The 16,731-nt window shown below is 46.7% G+C and overlaps 1 protein-coding gene across 4 annotated transcripts in view; it reads left to right on the top strand.

Moving 5' to 3' along the window:
- RBM10 (RNA binding motif protein 10) overlaps positions 1-16,731 on the top strand; it is a 47,738-nt gene that overhangs the window by 25,503 nt on the left and 5,504 nt on the right. For 2 of the 4 annotated variants that reach the window (XM_080988451.1, XM_080988450.1), the window contains exons 3-20: positions 29-215; positions 1,016-1,207; positions 1,345-1,414; positions 3,778-3,851; positions 5,853-5,939; positions 6,776-6,836; positions 7,451-7,624; positions 10,253-10,413; positions 10,952-11,049; positions 11,131-11,218; positions 11,876-12,089; positions 12,195-12,358; positions 12,473-12,617; positions 12,834-12,925; positions 13,118-13,294; positions 13,821-13,970; positions 14,558-14,623; positions 14,981-15,166. In XM_080988451.1, the coding sequence (XP_080844577.1) occupies positions 29-215; positions 1,016-1,207; positions 1,345-1,414; positions 3,778-3,851; positions 5,853-5,939; positions 6,776-6,836; positions 7,451-7,624; positions 10,253-10,413; positions 10,952-11,049; positions 11,131-11,218; positions 11,876-12,089; positions 12,195-12,358; positions 12,473-12,617; positions 12,834-12,925; positions 13,118-13,294; positions 13,821-13,970; positions 14,558-14,623; positions 14,981-15,166 (2,386 nt within the window). Of the gene's footprint in view, positions 1-28; positions 216-1,015; positions 1,208-1,344; positions 1,415-3,777; positions 3,852-5,852; positions 5,940-6,775; positions 6,837-7,450; positions 7,625-10,252; positions 10,414-10,951; positions 11,050-11,130; positions 11,219-11,875; positions 12,090-12,191; positions 12,359-12,472; positions 12,618-12,833; positions 12,926-13,117; positions 13,295-13,820; positions 13,971-14,557; positions 14,624-14,980; positions 15,167-16,731 lie in introns of all 4 variants that reach the window. The other 2 variants (XM_080988449.1, XM_080988448.1) reach the window with 1 other exon arrangement.

Here is a 16,731-nt window from a genome sequence, read left to right as displayed (position 1 = left end):
CAGATTTCCTTCATTTTATACCTTCTAGAGGTGGTCGTGGAGATCGGACTGGTCGGTATGGTGCTGTTGAGCAGACCCTGGATGAGAGGTTAGAAGGCCGGAACCAGAGAGACCATGACTACAGAGACATGGATTATAGATCCTATATGAGAGATTTCAACAGCCAGGAGCCTACCAATGACTATGATGATTCTTCTGAGGAGCACAGTGTGGAGGTAAGTTGTGGTGCGGAGCTGTTGGAGACGCCTACCTCTTGGGAGGTAGAATGCAGTGGCCTGCATGGCTCTCTGAAGAGCTGCCTCTCCAGAGGAAACCATCAGATGGGAGGATTTCACAGCTGATTTTTATAAGCAGCTGGCAGTAGGAGTGGGATCTAGCACCCAACAGTTATGCTTCTGGGTGTATTTTTGCAGAACTGCTGTTGTGGGGAGACTGTAACAAGTTAAGTACAGTGGTACCTCATGTTACATATGCTTCAGGTTACATACGCTTCAGGTTACAGACTCCGCTAACCCAGAAATAGTGCTTCAGGTTAAGAACTTTGCTTCAGGATGAGAACAGAAATTGTGCTCTGGCGGCGCGGCGGCAGCAGGAGGCCCCATTAGCTAAAGTGGTGCTTCAGGTTAAGAACAGTTTCAGGTTAAGTACGGACCTCCGGAATGAATTAAGTACTTAACCTGAGGTACCACTGTAGCTGTCACAACGAAATAGGTGGTCATGTGGGACAATATGCTACTAGTTGTGTGAAGGAATCATGGAGGGAAGTGCTGGAACAGGTAATGGAACTGGACTTGTGAAACAGTCCCAGTTGCTAGAAAAATGCTGTATGCTTTGGAAGATTGCTTTTCCTATGGCACCACCAAAGGCAGAGGAGTGAAAGTGGTGATGGTGCTGTGACTGCCGGACATTTAGTAGGGAATTGTTAGGCCTTGTCCTGCAAAGCTGGGCACTACTCCGTTAAGCCCCATCCATTCTGAGCTTTTCTCTTCTTTTCTGTACAACAATCCTAACCCAGGATTCCTATGAGGCCTCCTCTGGATCAGAGACACAACGTAGAAAGCGGGACAGCCCCAGTGAGCAGTTGGGATTTCCTGCAGATGGTGACTACCGGGACCAGGACTACCGCACTGAGCAAGAGGAAGAAGAACAGAAGGCTAGCAGCATCATTATGCTGAGGATGCTGCCTCAGTCTGCCACTGAGAATGATGTACGTTAGGCAGTTGGGCTGGGAGGCACTGCTTCCTTGCAGTAATTTGTTGCTGTTGCTTCCTTATTTCTCTAACTCTTACCTCTTCAATGCTTCCTGATGTTGGCATTGATCACTCCTTTTATGCTTTTCTGCAGATCCGAGCCCAGTTGCAGGCACATGGATTCCAGCCCCGAGAGGTGCGGCTGATGCGGAATAAAGCTTCAGGTGAGCTCCCGTTCATAGTTCTATCTTTTCCCTTCTCTTGGTATTGCCATAGTGTTTCACCTACCATGTGACACACTCCAAATTAGAGTGCAGTCTTCCAGATATGTATCTATGTATAGCTGGTTTGCCCTGTGGCATTAGTTTTGGTCTGTGCTATGTACATTCCCCTAGTATTTAGAACCAACCAGGCTTTTAGATGTCACCAATGGATCATTAATAGCTCCTTGTGTGCTATTGTAGTTCTGTAAACTTGGAACTCTGTAGTTCCTCTGCTGTGTGATTGCAGAACATTGAGGCCTATTCTTGGTTCCTGTTCTTTTCCAAGGTTTGTTGCATACTATATAATTGTGAGCATCCTCAGATCTAGCAATTCAGCATTTATTTCCATAGGAAGTTCTTCTTTGGGTTTTTTTCTGCCTTTCTTGCTTGGCCTCTTTCTCTGTGGTAGGAGACAAAAACCAACAAATGGATGAAGGTTGAAGACAATCCTTTTGGATATGTATGGTGTCTTCTATTTGGCCTCATTTGATCAGATATGAGGTTTGCAGTGATTCGTCTTGGATCTTTGCAGCCTAAGTTGAGCTCTTTTTAATAGTGGCACTGAGGAAACAGATATGAAGGCAGGCTATACAACTTTTAACCGATCAAGTTGAATGCAGCCCTTTAACCATATATGGCTTACCAGGGACATATTAAATCTGTTTGAATTTTTTCTTATTATCATGGGCAGGCATGGAGGGAGGATTTTCAACTCACCAATCAAGTATTGTGGTCAGTTTCAGTGGATCCTAAGTTATGCAGGCCTCCATTAAGGAAAGTAGTTACCAACCAATTGGGGTGGCATTGGAAAGTAAAAGGAAAGCATGAGATCCCTTAAGTCTGTTCCAAGAGAAATGGTCAGACTGTGTCAGGTCTGCATCTTAGGACTGTTTTTTGAGTAAAGTTATAACCAAACAGGTAAGTTTGCTCCTTCTTTCCAGGGTTACTCCCTGCATATCACACACACTTGCAGCCTATGAGTCATGGTTGTGTACCTTTTTCTTTTTAAAAGCAAGGTGTGTATGTGACTATAGTCCTCTGTATCTGCCCTCTGTTATACCAGGCCTGAAAAGGGCTGGTTGGTACTACAAGATGGAGGGTACAGAAAGGCACCCTGCTTCCATGGGCAGCCAAAGGCTGAGAGAAGCAAAGACACATTGCAACACATTACATAAATGGGAAAACCCATTTTTACAAGGGCAGAGTCTGCAAACCTTGAGAATAAAATTCCCTGGAGAGTTGTAACCTCTTGAGAGCTGTCCACAGCAGCTTGCTCTTGTGTATATTGGTTCAATTCTTTTGAAAAACCATCTGTCATATTAGAATAGGAAACCTGTTCATAGACTTCCAACATTGTGCTTAGTTACGGTATTGCTAAGGGGAAAAGTGGGGAAGAGGTTAATCACTGCCATATTAGTTGGTTGGATTCAGCACATCTTTTCTGGGTTTGTATGAACCTTCTTCCAATATAGGCACATGTTGTTACTGGTGTTTATGTAGCTCATTCTTCTTCACAACAGCTCTAAGAGATCTCTATTATTTCTGTTGTCTAAATGGGGAAATGAGGCTAAATGTCTGGCCCAAAGTCATTCAGTGAGTCTTGAGGCAGAACTGGGATTTGAACCCAAATCTTCTAAGTTCAAGTCCAACAGATCACAGCTGTGTGTATCTTGAAGATGCCATTGCTGCTGGGTCCCTTGTGCTAGTGCCCTCTGTGGTGGGTGTTTTTTGGTGCTCCTTCCAAAATAAGCAGGCACTTCACCTTTCCGAATGATAGCACAAGTGCCCTAGTGTGGTATTAAGAAGGAACCTCCTGCACAGATGCTTTGCCACAACTGTGGCGTACACTTAAGGAAAAAGTGGTAGATGGCTAATGGAAAACGATAGCGTTAGTGGAAGCAGTAGGAATAGATCTGCTTGGAGCCATCACTCTCTGTTAAACTTTTCGCCATTTGGAGGTATTATGAGTTGGCTGATAAAGGCACAGGACTGAAAGTTGTGACTTCACAGATCTGTTCCCAGCTTGGGGTGAGGGAAGGGGAGAAATACTTGGAGGTTTGAGTAGAGGTGAGTGGCAATTGTACATCAGAAACATTCCTTGCTTAGGATGATCAGAAGAGCAAGCAACTCCCTTTTTGTGGTCAGCATCTGAGTCTGCACCATCCCACTTTACACCTAGGGTGCCCTTTCTGTGCCTTTCCACTCTTCCCTGTTTCTCCCCCGCATCCTGCCCTTGCCCCAATTGGTACAGCGACAGGGATGCGTGATGTTGGCTGGATCTGTTGACTAACACACTGCGTCTGTATCTGAATGCTGTCCTCCAGGTCAGAGCCGGGGCTTCGCCTTCGTCGAGTTTAATCACTTGCAGGACGCTACACGATGGATGGAAGCCAATCAGGTTGCTTTGCTGCACTTGAAACCCACAAGTACTGCTACTGTTAATGACCAATCCAAACACCTGGTTCATATGAAAAGCCCCAGCCGCTTTCCCCATAGGAAATTACTGAAGGGAATGGGGAAGAGGAGTTAGGTCTGAATCAGATATCTCTAGTCTCAGGAATCAAACAGAGAATTTGACTTTTTGGGACCACCCAAGTCCCAAGAAGTAGGGTTCTGGTGTCTTACAATAGGGACACAAAAAGTCAGGACTTCTGAGTGGTATTAACAACCCAGGGAGTGGGTTAGCCTCTGGATTTAATTTCCACATTGGGGAGAAGGTGGTCTAGCAAGTTGAGCAGGGGAACTAAGGATCTAGGCTATGATCCACGGTAGTGGGGGCTGGAGGAGTTCCTGGTAGTAAGGAAAGGGTTTGGGGAGTTAGGACTCCTGTGTGCTCTTTCTGCTCTGGATATATGCATGATCCTGAGTGTGATACAGGCTCCAGTCTCAATGGGTATCTGTCAGAGATGCTGCTGATGCTGCGTGTGCGTTCTCTCCCAGTGCAGTCAGGGTTCAAGATAGGAAGCTTTCCTGGGAGGCCTTATCTCCTTCCTCACAGCAGTCTCTGTCTTGACAGCCCATCTGTGCGAGACCCCTTGTTTCTATCCAGCACTGTAGGATCACAATAAAGGTGTGAAGGGCCACAAACCAAGCTTTTAGACCCCAAACTGTCTGTTTTGACCAGAGTTTCAAACTATGGTCCTGTTTCCAAGCAGCCATAAGGTTGGTGAAAATGCACCCCTAGCCCAATATGTTTGGGTTTTCCAAACATGCTTGTTTATGCAGTCATGGCAATTGCCTCTGCCATCGACTCCTCCTCCTCCTCTTCCTTCTGTTCTCTTGTGTTGGCAGTGTAGCCGGGCCGTGTGTGCGCGTCCCCAGTGGGAGCTGACACAGGTAGCCTTGGCATGGCTGAGATGATGCACTTTGCTCCAGATGCAGGAGGGGATAGTGCAAAAACTGGCCTAACAGGAAGATGTGGGCAAGGGATTATTTCCAGCACAGTTTCTACAAGCGTGTGAAAGTAGTAATATGTTACTTTGTAAGATTGCAGCAGGTCAGAGGTAGCATTTGTCAGAAGAAGATTCTAGCCTATGGGACCTTGAGTTAAAAGCTCCTAGCAAATGCTTTTAGAAATTGGTGTGGCTTAGCTCTCTAGTTCTTATAAATTATGAGTCCTGGTAATCATTTGATGCCCTCACAAGGTGTTGAGAATCACCAATTGAGGATAACAGTACTTTTCAGAGGCCACTTTAGAAAGATATGATGAGTTGGAAGCAGTTTAGTTGTGTGCATGAGCAAAGTAGGGTAGGAAGATGAGTACTGAACCTCTGGGGATGTGTATGTAGCTTAAAACCTTAGTTTTGGTCTCCCAAAGTTTTTACCTCTTGGACAGAGTTGCAACCAGAACATTGGGTGTTCCTCCAAGCATGCCCATAAATGGGAGCTGACATAAGCACAGCAGAGATCTGTGCTGAATGAGGGAGTGATCCCTAGTTAGGGGAAGATGCCCACTGTGGGGGCACAATGGCTTTGGGTTGGGAGGAGAGGATGGAAATGCATGCTGCTAGCTTTCAGGACGGAAGCTCAAGACAGATCATTCTAGTGGCATAGAGGTTATTGTATGGCGGTGTCTCGGAGCATGGCTGCATTTTCTCTGTCTGTTTCTCCTCCTCTCCATCTTTCTTTCTGTCTCTCTCTGACACACTCTCCCTCCATCACAGTAGCCGGACGTCCCGGTGCCTTGGGTAGAGACAGGTGCCTCTGTCGGCCAGGTTAGGTGTGTGCTAGCCAAGTAGCCAAGTTCCAAACCTCTCTCGGCCTGTGCTGCCTTCCCTCCCTCACCCTCATCCATTCAGCTGAAGGGTTTGAACCTCTCCTTCTTTCTGCTGTGGCAGTGATGGGCACCTGCTCACCACTTCTGCGTTTGAGTCTCATTGCAGCATTTCTCTCCCTGCAGCACTCCCTCACAATCCTTGGCCAGAAGGTCTCCATGCACTACAGTGATCCCAAGCCCAAGATCAATGAGGACTGGCTATGCAGTAAGGTAACTGCTTTGTGGTCAGTTTGAGGGTGTCAGAGGAGTCAGATGGGGTGTGAGGGTGTTGTGTGAGCAAGGTGAAGGGTGGAGAGAAGGCTGGAGGAATTTTTTGGGGTGGGGGTTGGGGATGGGGTTCTACTGTGCAACAGTAATGGTTAGCTTCTTCCAGACACGGCTGCTTCAAAGGAACAGTGCAATATGGAAATCCAAACTCAGCATCCAGGAGACCCAGTTTCCTTTATCAGAGTCAATTGGAAATGAAAATCAACATGATAGGGTATCTGTGCAGGGAATGAGGTCCATGTGCTCAATGGGACTTTCTGTCCTCCTCCTGCCTGCCCCCTGCTCTGGGGGTTATCTCAACCATCCAGAGCAGATTTAGGGGCCATGGGGGTAGGAAATGTGGGGAAAGTCCTGTTGAGTGGACCTCATTCTGTATGTTCAAGTTAATTCAATCCTGCCCTAAGTATTTTTGCTTATTTTGAATAGTTTTGCTTTCAAGTAGAGGTTTTAAAATGCTTTTTACAATGATTGCTGGGACTGGAAAGAAAACAAGGCACAATGAACAAAGAACAGCTTACTGGGGCCAGAGATCAAGGCACAGCAGACATGAGAAAGGACCTAGTTTCTGAGATTATGCCAAGCATTTATCAGGGTTTTTTGTTTTTGATTTTTTTCTTCACAAATCTGAGGGCCAGAAAAGCAGAGAAGGCATGCAGCAACCAAACCAGCTTTATGGCAAGTGTTAGATGTTTTGCAGGAGGTAGCAAGACTTTGTAGGGTCAGCCTTTTCCCATTTCTGGAAGTTAAATAAAGACAGGATGTGTCTGTTCTCTCAACAGTGTGGAGTGCAGAATTTCAAGCGCAGAGAGAAGTGCTTCAAGTGTGGCGTTCCCAGATCTGGTAAAGTTTAATGGGGTGGTTGTTGTTTTTTTTACAATGATTTCTATTTTCAAATTACAAAGATATAAGTACCAATCACATGGAAGATACATTTGATATGGGTACATACTCTCCAAAAAAGAGCAAAACCTCTCACTACATAAAAACCAATTAACTAAAGAAGTAAATAACCTCTGGACTAGGGTTGCCGTTTTTCAAACAGTTAAAATTGCCAACTACACTGCCAACATGTGTTGCCATACATGTAGATTTTCCTGGACATTTTAGCGATTTCTGCCTAGACGCTGCTTCCGACTGCAGTATTCCAGATTTGTCTGGGAAATTCTGGACGTATGGCAGCCCTGCTCTGGTCTGATAATCACAGTAGTTCCAAGTGCTACAGTTACTGTGCCATTTCACATCAGCGGGAATATAGTCCAAGTTACAACAAACATACAACACTTTTCAAAGTGTTAGTTCAAGTGAAGAAGGCCATGTCCACATGTAGTGAGTAGATAAAAGTTTAGCATTCTGATGATATATAGCTCAGTAGCATAGTGTAGCCTGTAGCATAGTGACCTCCCCGTTGATATTATTATTTCTTCTTCTTTTTCTTTATGACCATCCCTCAACAGAAGCTGAGCAGAAGCTGCCACCGGGTAGTCGCTTGGACCAGCTGGTGGCTCTGTCAGGAAGAGAACTCAGCCAAGGCCTTCTGCCCCTCCCACAGCCATACCAAGTGTCAGCAGCCCTGTCCACTCAGCCTGTGGCACAAATGTCTGAACCTTGCGCGGAGAATGCTAATGACAGTGAGTATGGAATTGGAGAGTGATATAAGAGCTTCAGTTACGTGGCTGCAATCGGACCTAAACCTGTTCAGTTTTATGGCTTGTTCCCAGTGAAAGTGACAAACTTTAGTATCATGATGTTGCTGAGATCACCCTGTTAGGCATCCCTGACCACCTCAGCGAGCTCCAATTCCTGTGTTACTTACAGGGCAACGGATCATGGCAGTGATGGCAGGTCTCTGATTTAGCCCTAGAATGGAATTTGATTGGTTTAAAGAGTCTGAGAGCCTGTGAGATTCATAGCCATGAGGGTGCTGCTGCGGGGAGATAAAGCCTGGTACATTTGATTGTAATGTTACAAGTTTTGGAATGTTGTGCTAAATATATTGACCACCAAAAAAACCCCAAGTTCCGCTATCAGAGCACAGTGGTACCTTGGGTTACAGATGCTTCAGGTTACAGACTCTGCTATCCCAGAAATAGTACCTCGGGTTAAGAACTTTGCTTCAGGATGAGAACAGAAATCATGTCGCGGCGGCAACAGGAGGCCCCATTAGCTAAAGTGGTATCTCAGGTTAAGAACAGTTTCAGGTTAAGAATGGACCTCCAGAACGAGTTAAGTTCTTAACCTGAGGTACTACTGTAGAATCATAGAATTGGAAGGTACCCTGAGGATCATCTAGTCCAACCACATGCAATGCAGGAATATGCAATTGTCCCATACAGGGATCAAACCTGCAGCCTTGGCAATATCAGCACCACACTGTAACCAACTGAGCTATCCAGCGAGTAGATTATGTGTTAAGAGTCAGTTGTGGCAGGATCTGTAATTAATTATTTTTGTCATAGATTTCAAAACTGCAGAGAGAACGGCTGTAACGCTATAAATGAGGAAAATGTAGACTGAGAGCTGTGCTGAGTGATGACTCCTTCTTACCTCTATGGAATAAGACAGGCATGCATTAAAAAGAGGCTCACACCACTGTGAAATCTGCTTTGAGCTCTGTCTCTAACACAATATGAGTGGCTAGAGCATAACGGTGAATCTGGCAGTGATATAGGTTGCAGCTATTGCCTGGCTGCTTCATTGCTGCTGCGTCCTCCCCAGGAATGATGCACCCGACAGTTAGTTAGATCTGAGAGGGCATTCTTTTCTGCAGCAACACTAGGAGGTAGTGGCCTCAATAGCAATGGGAAGGTGAGTGTGCAGGAAAATAAGATGTCATACAGCAAAGTGTTTTCTTTCATTGCTTCCTTAGTGTATGAAATGGAAATAGCTGAAATTCCTTCTGCATCAGGTTACTGGTGGTAGGGCACTTCGTACCCCAGCAGGAAGCAGAGAAGAGAGATGGTGGCAGTGGTGGAGCAGCCAGTCAGTGACTACAGCATATATGCCTTATCCTTCACAAACATGCCTATAGAATCCTAGAACTGTAGAGTTGGAAGTGTCTGGAGGCAGTTGGAGGATGGATGGCAGCTCATGAGTTGAAGTTGAATCCTGACAAGGCAGAAGTACTGTTCCTGGGGGTACGGGGAGCAGGTGGGTGGGTGGGACTCCCTGGTCCTGAATGGGGTAACCTTGCCCCTGAAGGACCAGGTGCACAGCCTGGGAGTCATTTTGGACTCACAGCTGTCGATGGAGGTGCAGGTCAATTCTGTGTCCAGGGCAGCTGTCTACCAGCTCCATCTGGTACGCCGGGTGAGACCCTCCCTGCCTCTGCCTTGTCTCGCCAAAGTGGTACATGCTCTGGTTATCTCTCGCTTACTGCAGTGTGCTCTACGTAGGGCTACCTTTGAAAATGACTTGGAAACTACAACTAATTCAGAATGCGGCAGCTAGACTGGTGACTGCTGGGACCATATAGCACCAGTCCTAAAGGATCTCCACTGGCCCCCAGTATATTTCCAAGCACAATTCAAAGTGTTGGTGCTGACCTTTAAAGCCCTGAACAGTGTTGGCCCTGTAGACCTGAAGGAGCGTCTCCACCCCCATCCCTCAGCTGGGACACTGAGGTCCTCCTCTGAGGGTCTTCTGGTGGTTCCCTCACTGCAAGAAGCAAAGTTACAGGGAACCAGCCAGAGGCCTTCTCAGTAGTGGCGCCCACCCTGTGGAATGCCCTCCCGTCAGATGTCAAGGAGATAACTACACAACTTTTAGAAGACATCTGAAGGCAGACCTGCTCAGGGAAGTTTTTAATGTTTTTATATGTGCTGCCCATATGGCAGGAGAATAATAATGATGATAATGATGTTGATGATGATAATTGGAAGGGATCTCAAGGGTCTTTAGTCCAATGCCCTGCAATGCAGAAATCACAGTTTAAAGAATCCCTGGCAGACGGCCATCCAACCTCCGTCTGAAAGTGTGCTCAGTGTTCTGTGCTCTTTTTCTTAATGTGCATCTATTCTCTCAGAAGCAGAAAGTGCTGATACATTTTTGTTTCGTTTTTTTCTGCAACAATGAGGGCCAGAAGCTTGATCTTTCCTTCCAAAAAATTGAAGGCAAAATTCTAGGGAACTTGTACAAGCTTTGTTAATCCATAATCCATTCTCAGCTGTGAAATTTCTTAAATCCTGTTGAAGGAGAGCTCTGAGGTGGTTGAAAGAGGCCAGGGTTCTGATTACCATACCATGTGTTACTCTTCACAGCAATCATCTTGCGAAACCTGAATCCTCATAGCACAATGGACTCCATTTTAAGTGCCTTGGCACCATATGCTGTTCTCTCCTCCTCAAACGTCCGTGTTATCAAAGATAAGCAGACACAACTCAACCGTGGTTTTGCGTTCATTCAGCTCTCTACCATTGTGGTGAGTGCCACAAACAGCATGTTGTAGTTCCAGTCCTGTCTTAGAAAAAGGCAGTGGGAATGGGGGGCTGTAGAGGAAAGAGATTTGTTGTTGTTTAGTCATTTAGTCGTGTCCGATTCTTCGTGACCCCATGGACCAGAGCACGCCAGGCACTCCTGTCTTCCACTGCCTCCCGCAGTTTGGTCAGACTCACGTTTGTAGCTTCGAGAACACTGTCCCACCATCTTGTCCTCTGTCGTCCCCTTCTCCTTGTGCCCTCCATCTTTCCCAACATCAGGGTCTTTTCCAGGGAGTCTTCTCTTCTCATGAGGTGGCCAAAGTATTGGAGCCTCAGCTTCACGATCTGTCCTTCCAATGAGCACTCAGGGCTGATTTCCTTCAGAATGGATAGGTTTGATCTTCTTGCAGTCCATGGGACTCTCAAGAGTCTCCTCCAGCACCATAATTCAAAAGCATCAATTCTTCAGCGATCAGCCTTCTTTATGGTCCAGCTGAAGAGCTTTGGTAGTTTAATTTCTCTCCCTGTGCTCTCTCCCAGGAGGCAGCTCAGCTGCTGCAGATCCTTCAGGCCCTGCATCCACCACTGAACATTGATGGCAAGACGATTAATGTGGAATTTGCCAAAGGTTCCAAGCGGTGAGTATAGGAGTGTCCAGAGCTGGGCCTGCTGCAGTTTCTGCTGCAGACATCCCTAATGACTCCTGTGTCTCTCTGCAGGGACATGAGTTCATCAGATGGAAACCGCATCAGTGCTGCTTCTGTAGCCAGCACTGCCATTGCAGCTGCTCAGTGGGCCATCTCGCAGGTAACGTAGTGAACAAGGAACAATGGGACAAGGAGAGTGATAATGGCTCCCGAGAACTGCTCTCGGTAGCAGGAATGTCTTTGGCTTATCCTCATTAGCTATTGGCCCATATTGACTTAGTATAGGAGTGGGGAAATGTTAGTCATAGACCAACCTGCTGGGAGCTGCATGCTTCACACACATAAGTGCGCGCACACACGGAGGATACAGACATGTGCACCCAGCTGACTCTGCCATTCCGATCAGTCATCTGACGTGGGGCTGATTTGCATCCCCATTGTGGTGCTCCACTGGATAGAGAAGGTTTATATCTTTCCGCCTAAACCAGCACCACAATGGGAGTTAAAATGACTACATCTCTACTTGACTCTGAACACATTTTTTCTCTCCTAGCAGTTCTGCTGCCCCCAGAAAGTATAGTTAGAGGAGTATGTTGTAGCTAATATATGCAGAAATATTTTTTGGAATATGCTAAAAATGTGTAATTAAATACATTAAGCATAGAAAAGCCCTCTAAAAGGAATTGTTCTAGGTGGGGAAAGAATCTTTGCATGGACATTTTAGTGAAACCTTTTCCTGATAGGCCAAAGTACATACCCTTGCATCTCTTTTTATAACCAATTCTTTGACCAGTTTCCTGTTTGATTTTTCCAATAGGCATCACAGGGTGGTGAGGCAACCTGGGCAGCTCAAGATGAGCAGACGGTTGATTATGGCTATTACCAGCAGGATGAAGCCTATGGGTCTCAGGGTTTGGAAGCCACAATGTACACACAAGCATATTTGAAAGGGTCCCAGCTGCAGAGCGGCACATCTGGGACATCAGCTGTGGGGAAGGCTGACAAGATCCACAGTGAAAGTTCAGTGGCAGGTAAGAGGCCTGGTCTCCTCTTTCCACCTTACCTGAAGTCTTTTTCTGCCTCCTGACTGACTGTGCTCTCTCTGCCTTCTTGTCTCCTCTTCTCTCACGAAGTAGTGGAGGCATCACTGGAGCCTGGTGTGCCAGGCATAGACCCTGTGCCTGTCCTACCCACTTTCCCCCGTACCAGCCAGACCTCAGCTGTGCCAGTCACATACCAGCCAACTGGCAGCACTGAAGGGTCAAGTTCTGCCCAGGGAAATGCTGCTGCTGCTGCTCCGGTACAGTTGGAACAGAACTTTGTGTGTGTGTGCTCGTGTGTGTGTGAGAGAGAGAGAGAGAGTGTTGCAATGCTCTGTACCTCCCAACCTGCCTTTTTGTGTTCTCTCTCACAGTCTCAGTCATATACTATCGTCTCACCAGCTGTACTGAAGCCTGACATGCCTAGTACTGCTCAGCCCCCCAACGCAGGCATCTCCACCAGCACTTCCAGTTTGCCTGTTACCAGCCCTGTAGGGCAAGAGCCTTACACTCAGTACCGTGAGTGCTGGATTCTGTAGGGAACAGAGGGTGGGAAGGGAGGATGTGGCCAGTGTGAGGGGTCTGGGAGTGACTGGGGATTGATGTGACTAGCTGGGGTCTGGGAGCCTTTTATTCCTAGTTCAGGAGGAAGGGAACAGGGCCAAGATCAGGTGCTCTTCTGGTTTGATGTGCTGTTATTTAGTTCATTTCCTGTTTTTCTGTGCACAATTCCAGCTGTCCCAGATGTATCCACCTATCAATATGATGAAAGTTCTGGCTACTATTATGACCCCCTGACTGGCCTTTACTATGACCCTAATTCCCAGGTGAGTTGAACCTCTCTTTGGGCCCACTTTGCTCCTTTCTGGGCATGGCCAAGAGCTGAGAAGTGATAGCTGAAAGGTAGATGCTGAAATACCTGCTTCTCCACCATGAGATGACTGTGCTCCCAACTTGATATGGTACACTGTCTTGGCACAAGATGCAGCACAGACTCATGTGTGATTGTCTCTTTCCAGTACTACTACAATGCCCAGACGCAGCAGTACCTGTATTGGGAAGGTGAGAGACGTACTTACGTCCCAGCCTCAGACCAAGCCTCTGACAGCCACAAGGATGGCAGTGGACCAGGGGGTGGCAGTGGCAAGGAGGGTAAAGAGAAGAAGGAGAAACATAAAACAAAAACAGCTCAGCAGGTGAGAACCACATCCCCTTTCTGTACCTGCTGCTCCTTATCTTAAACTGTTGCCTGCCCCCTACTTGCCCATAACTTGAAAAGCCCTTTGGTCTGCTTCCAGGGCTCTAGGTCTTGGATCATGTAGTTACAGTGCTGCCTCAGCCTCTCAGTAAGCTTAGCCTCCTTTCTCTGGAGTGGCCAAAGGGAGAATGCCTGCATAGGGAAGGCCTTATTCGGGTATTCTGGTGAAGGTGTTGAAAAACAGTTGGATGGCATGGGGTTGTATTGCTGGAGAATAACTGGAAGTAGTTGCTGGAGGAGCATTCCTTCTTGTAGGGACTGGAAGAGAAAGAGAATAGCTAATTTTGGAACCTCCAGGGCCATTTTAAGTGAAAAAATAGCTGTTTTTCAGCCCTGTTGCACAGTTCCAGTCAGTTGTTGTTTTTGAGAAACACCTATTTTCAGCCTGGACTAAGAACTCCTTTGTTCCTCCTCCCCCACCCCCTCTCCTGGATTATTCCCCACTTTTGTGTTATCTTCTGCAGATTGCAAAAGATATGGAGCGCTGGGCCCGTAGCCTCAACAAGCAGAAGGAGAACTTCAAGAACAGCTTCCAGCCAGTTTCCTCTATACGAGAGGATGAGAGGCGGGAGTCGGCCACAGCTGATGCTGGCTATGCTATCCTCGAGAAAAAGGTAACATCTTGGGTCTCCTCATCCATTACCAGGAGCAGATTAGTACTAAATTACCTACTGCAGCTAATTCCTGAAGCCTAAACAAAACTGAATGACCTGAGGGTGTGAGGGCAGGTTGTTCAGCCTTGTGGCATCATCTGTTTCAGTGTGTCTGCAGTGCAGTTGTGGCCTAGATGCTGCTAAGACAGAGTCCTACATCTCCCACCTTCTCTTGCTCTGCTCAGATCTCTTGTCTGTGAGACCGAACAGTGTCAAGTGCTAGTCTTTCTCTCCTGCTAATGTGAGAAGTTCTTGTCAAGAGTATTGTTTCAGCAGTGAGCACATCCGTGAAGCCGTGATTTTCAAAGGGCAAGATGGGTCTCTTTCAAGAAAGCAAGCTTCTGTCTTGCCTATGCTAATTAGAGTGTTGGCCTAAATTAAGGCCAAGTGGCCCTGTAAGGAGAACCACCTGTGTTTGATCTCTTCCCAGGAGCTGGCTGGATGAGTGAGCAGAAAGAAAGCGTGCTGTTCATTTGGGGAAAGAATGTGAGAACTTCTGTTAGAGTTAACGCTTCTTTTTTTCCTTTTCCTTTTCTGGGTATCCTCAGGGGGCTTTGGCTGAGAGGCAGCACAGTGGCATGGACCTGTCCAAGCTGGCTGGTGATGATAGACTGGTAAGCCTTTCCCTTTCCACTTAATCCCCAGTTCAGGTCTTCTGGGTCTTATAGAATAATGGGTGCTGGTGCAGGGACTTTGCTCTTGTCTCCTTCTAATGGTGAGGGAATAGGTGAGGTGCACAATATGAACATGGGGAAGTCTTCCACAGAAAGCCCTCTGAAGTGGGGGCTTCCTCCAAGGCAGTCGAGCTGTACGGTGCACCGACTCTCCGCTGTGAGCCCATGGTGGTCTGGGTAGAGTAGGCTGATTCGGGGGTGAGGGAAAGGAGACAAAGGTAAGTGACCTGTGGGGTCCTTCTGAATCTGATTCCAGCCGAGATATATTCCATCTTGTGACCTTGCTTAACTTGGCAGAGTCCCCCACGAGGATTAGTGGCTGCTTACAGTGGGGAGAGTGACAGTGAGGAGGAGCAGGAGAAGGCTGCTGACCGGGAAGAGAAACTGACAGATTGGCACAAGCTGGCTTGCTTGCTTTGTCGGAGGCAGTTTCCCAGCAAGGAGGCACTTATTCGTCACCAGCAGCTCTCGGGATTACACAAGGTATGTAGCTGACAGAAGAAAGTATTGGAGATCTTGATTTCAACCAAACTATGGGGAACTCTGTTAAGTTCTATAACAAGGGTGTCTCTGGATCTTAGATTAAGACTTATACAACAAAAAATAAGCTTTAGAACTTACTGGACTCTAGTTCGCTTGTTTATGAAAGGACTATCTAAGGCATTAGCTGCTGGAGATGGAACAGAGATAATGCTGCCCTAAACATACGTTTGTACAATGTCCTATATTGAACATATTTTGGCAGAAGGTAATACAGGTGAAACTCGAAAAATTAGAATATCGTGGGAAAGTTCATTTATTTCAGTAATTCAACTTAAAAGGTGAAACTAATATATGAGATAGACTCATGACATGCAAAGCGAGATATGTCAAGCCTTTATTTGTTATAATTGTGATGATCATGGCGTACAGTTGATGAAAACCCCAAATTAACAATCACAGAAAATTTGAATATTGTGAAAAGGTGCAGTAGCTATTCAATCCATAACACCTGCAGTGGGTTCCTGAGCCTTTAAATGGTCTCTCAGTCTGGTTCAGTAGGAAGCACAATCATGGGGAAGGCTGCTGACCTGACAGTTGTGCAGAAAGCCATCATTGAGACCCTCCATAAGGAGGGAAAGCCTCAAAAGGTAATTGCAAAAGAAGTTGGATGTTCCCAAAGTGCTGTTATCGAAGCACATTAATGGAAAGTTATGCGGAAGGGGAAAGTGTGGAAGAAAAAGGTGCACAAGCAGCAGGGATGACCACAGCCTGGAGAGGATTGTCAGGAAAAGACCATTCAAATGTGTTGGGGACTTTCACAAGGAGTGGACTGAGGCTGGAGCCATCACACACAGACGGATCCTGGAGATGGGCTTCAAATGTCATATTCCTCTTGTCAAGCCGCTCCTGAACAGGAAACAACGTCAGAAGCGTCTTACCTGGGCTAAAGAAAATAAGAACTGGACTGTTGCTCAGCAGTCCCAAGTCCTCTTTTCTGATGAGAGCAACTTTTGCATCTCATTTGGAAACCAAGGACCCAGAGTCTGGAGGAATAATGGGGAGGCACACAATGCCAGAAGCTTGAAGTCCAGTGTGAAGTTTCCAGAGTGTTGGTCCACTGTGCTTCATGAAGTCCAGGGTCAACGCAACCGTCTACCAGGAGATTTTGGAGCACTTCATGCTTCCTTCCGCAGACAAGCTTTATGGGGATGCTGACTTCATTTTCCAGCAGGACTTGGCACCTGCCCACACTGCCAAAATTACCAAAACCCATGGAATTACTGTGCTTGATTGGCCAGCAAACTCGCCTGACCTGAACCCCATAGAGAATCTATGGGGCATTGCCAAGAGAAAGATGAGAGACATGAGACCGAGCAATGCAGAAGAGCTGAAGGCTGCTATTGAAGCATCCTGGTCTTCCATAACACCTCAGCAGTGCCACAGGCTGATAGCATCCATGCCACGCCGCATTGAGGGAGTAATTGATGGAAAAGGGGCCCAAACCAAGTACTGAGTACATATGCATGCTTCTACTTCTCAGAGGTCCAATATTGCTCTATTTGCAA

The sequence above is a fragment of the Podarcis pityusensis genome (assembly GCF_964106645.2).
Source record: "Podarcis pityusensis genome assembly, chromosome: 17".
Taxonomy (NCBI): Eukaryota; Metazoa; Chordata; class Lepidosauria; order Squamata; family Lacertidae; genus Podarcis; species Podarcis pityusensis.
The sequence above is the reverse complement of the archived record's forward strand: the minus strand, read 5'-3'. Positions and strand labels throughout refer to the sequence as shown.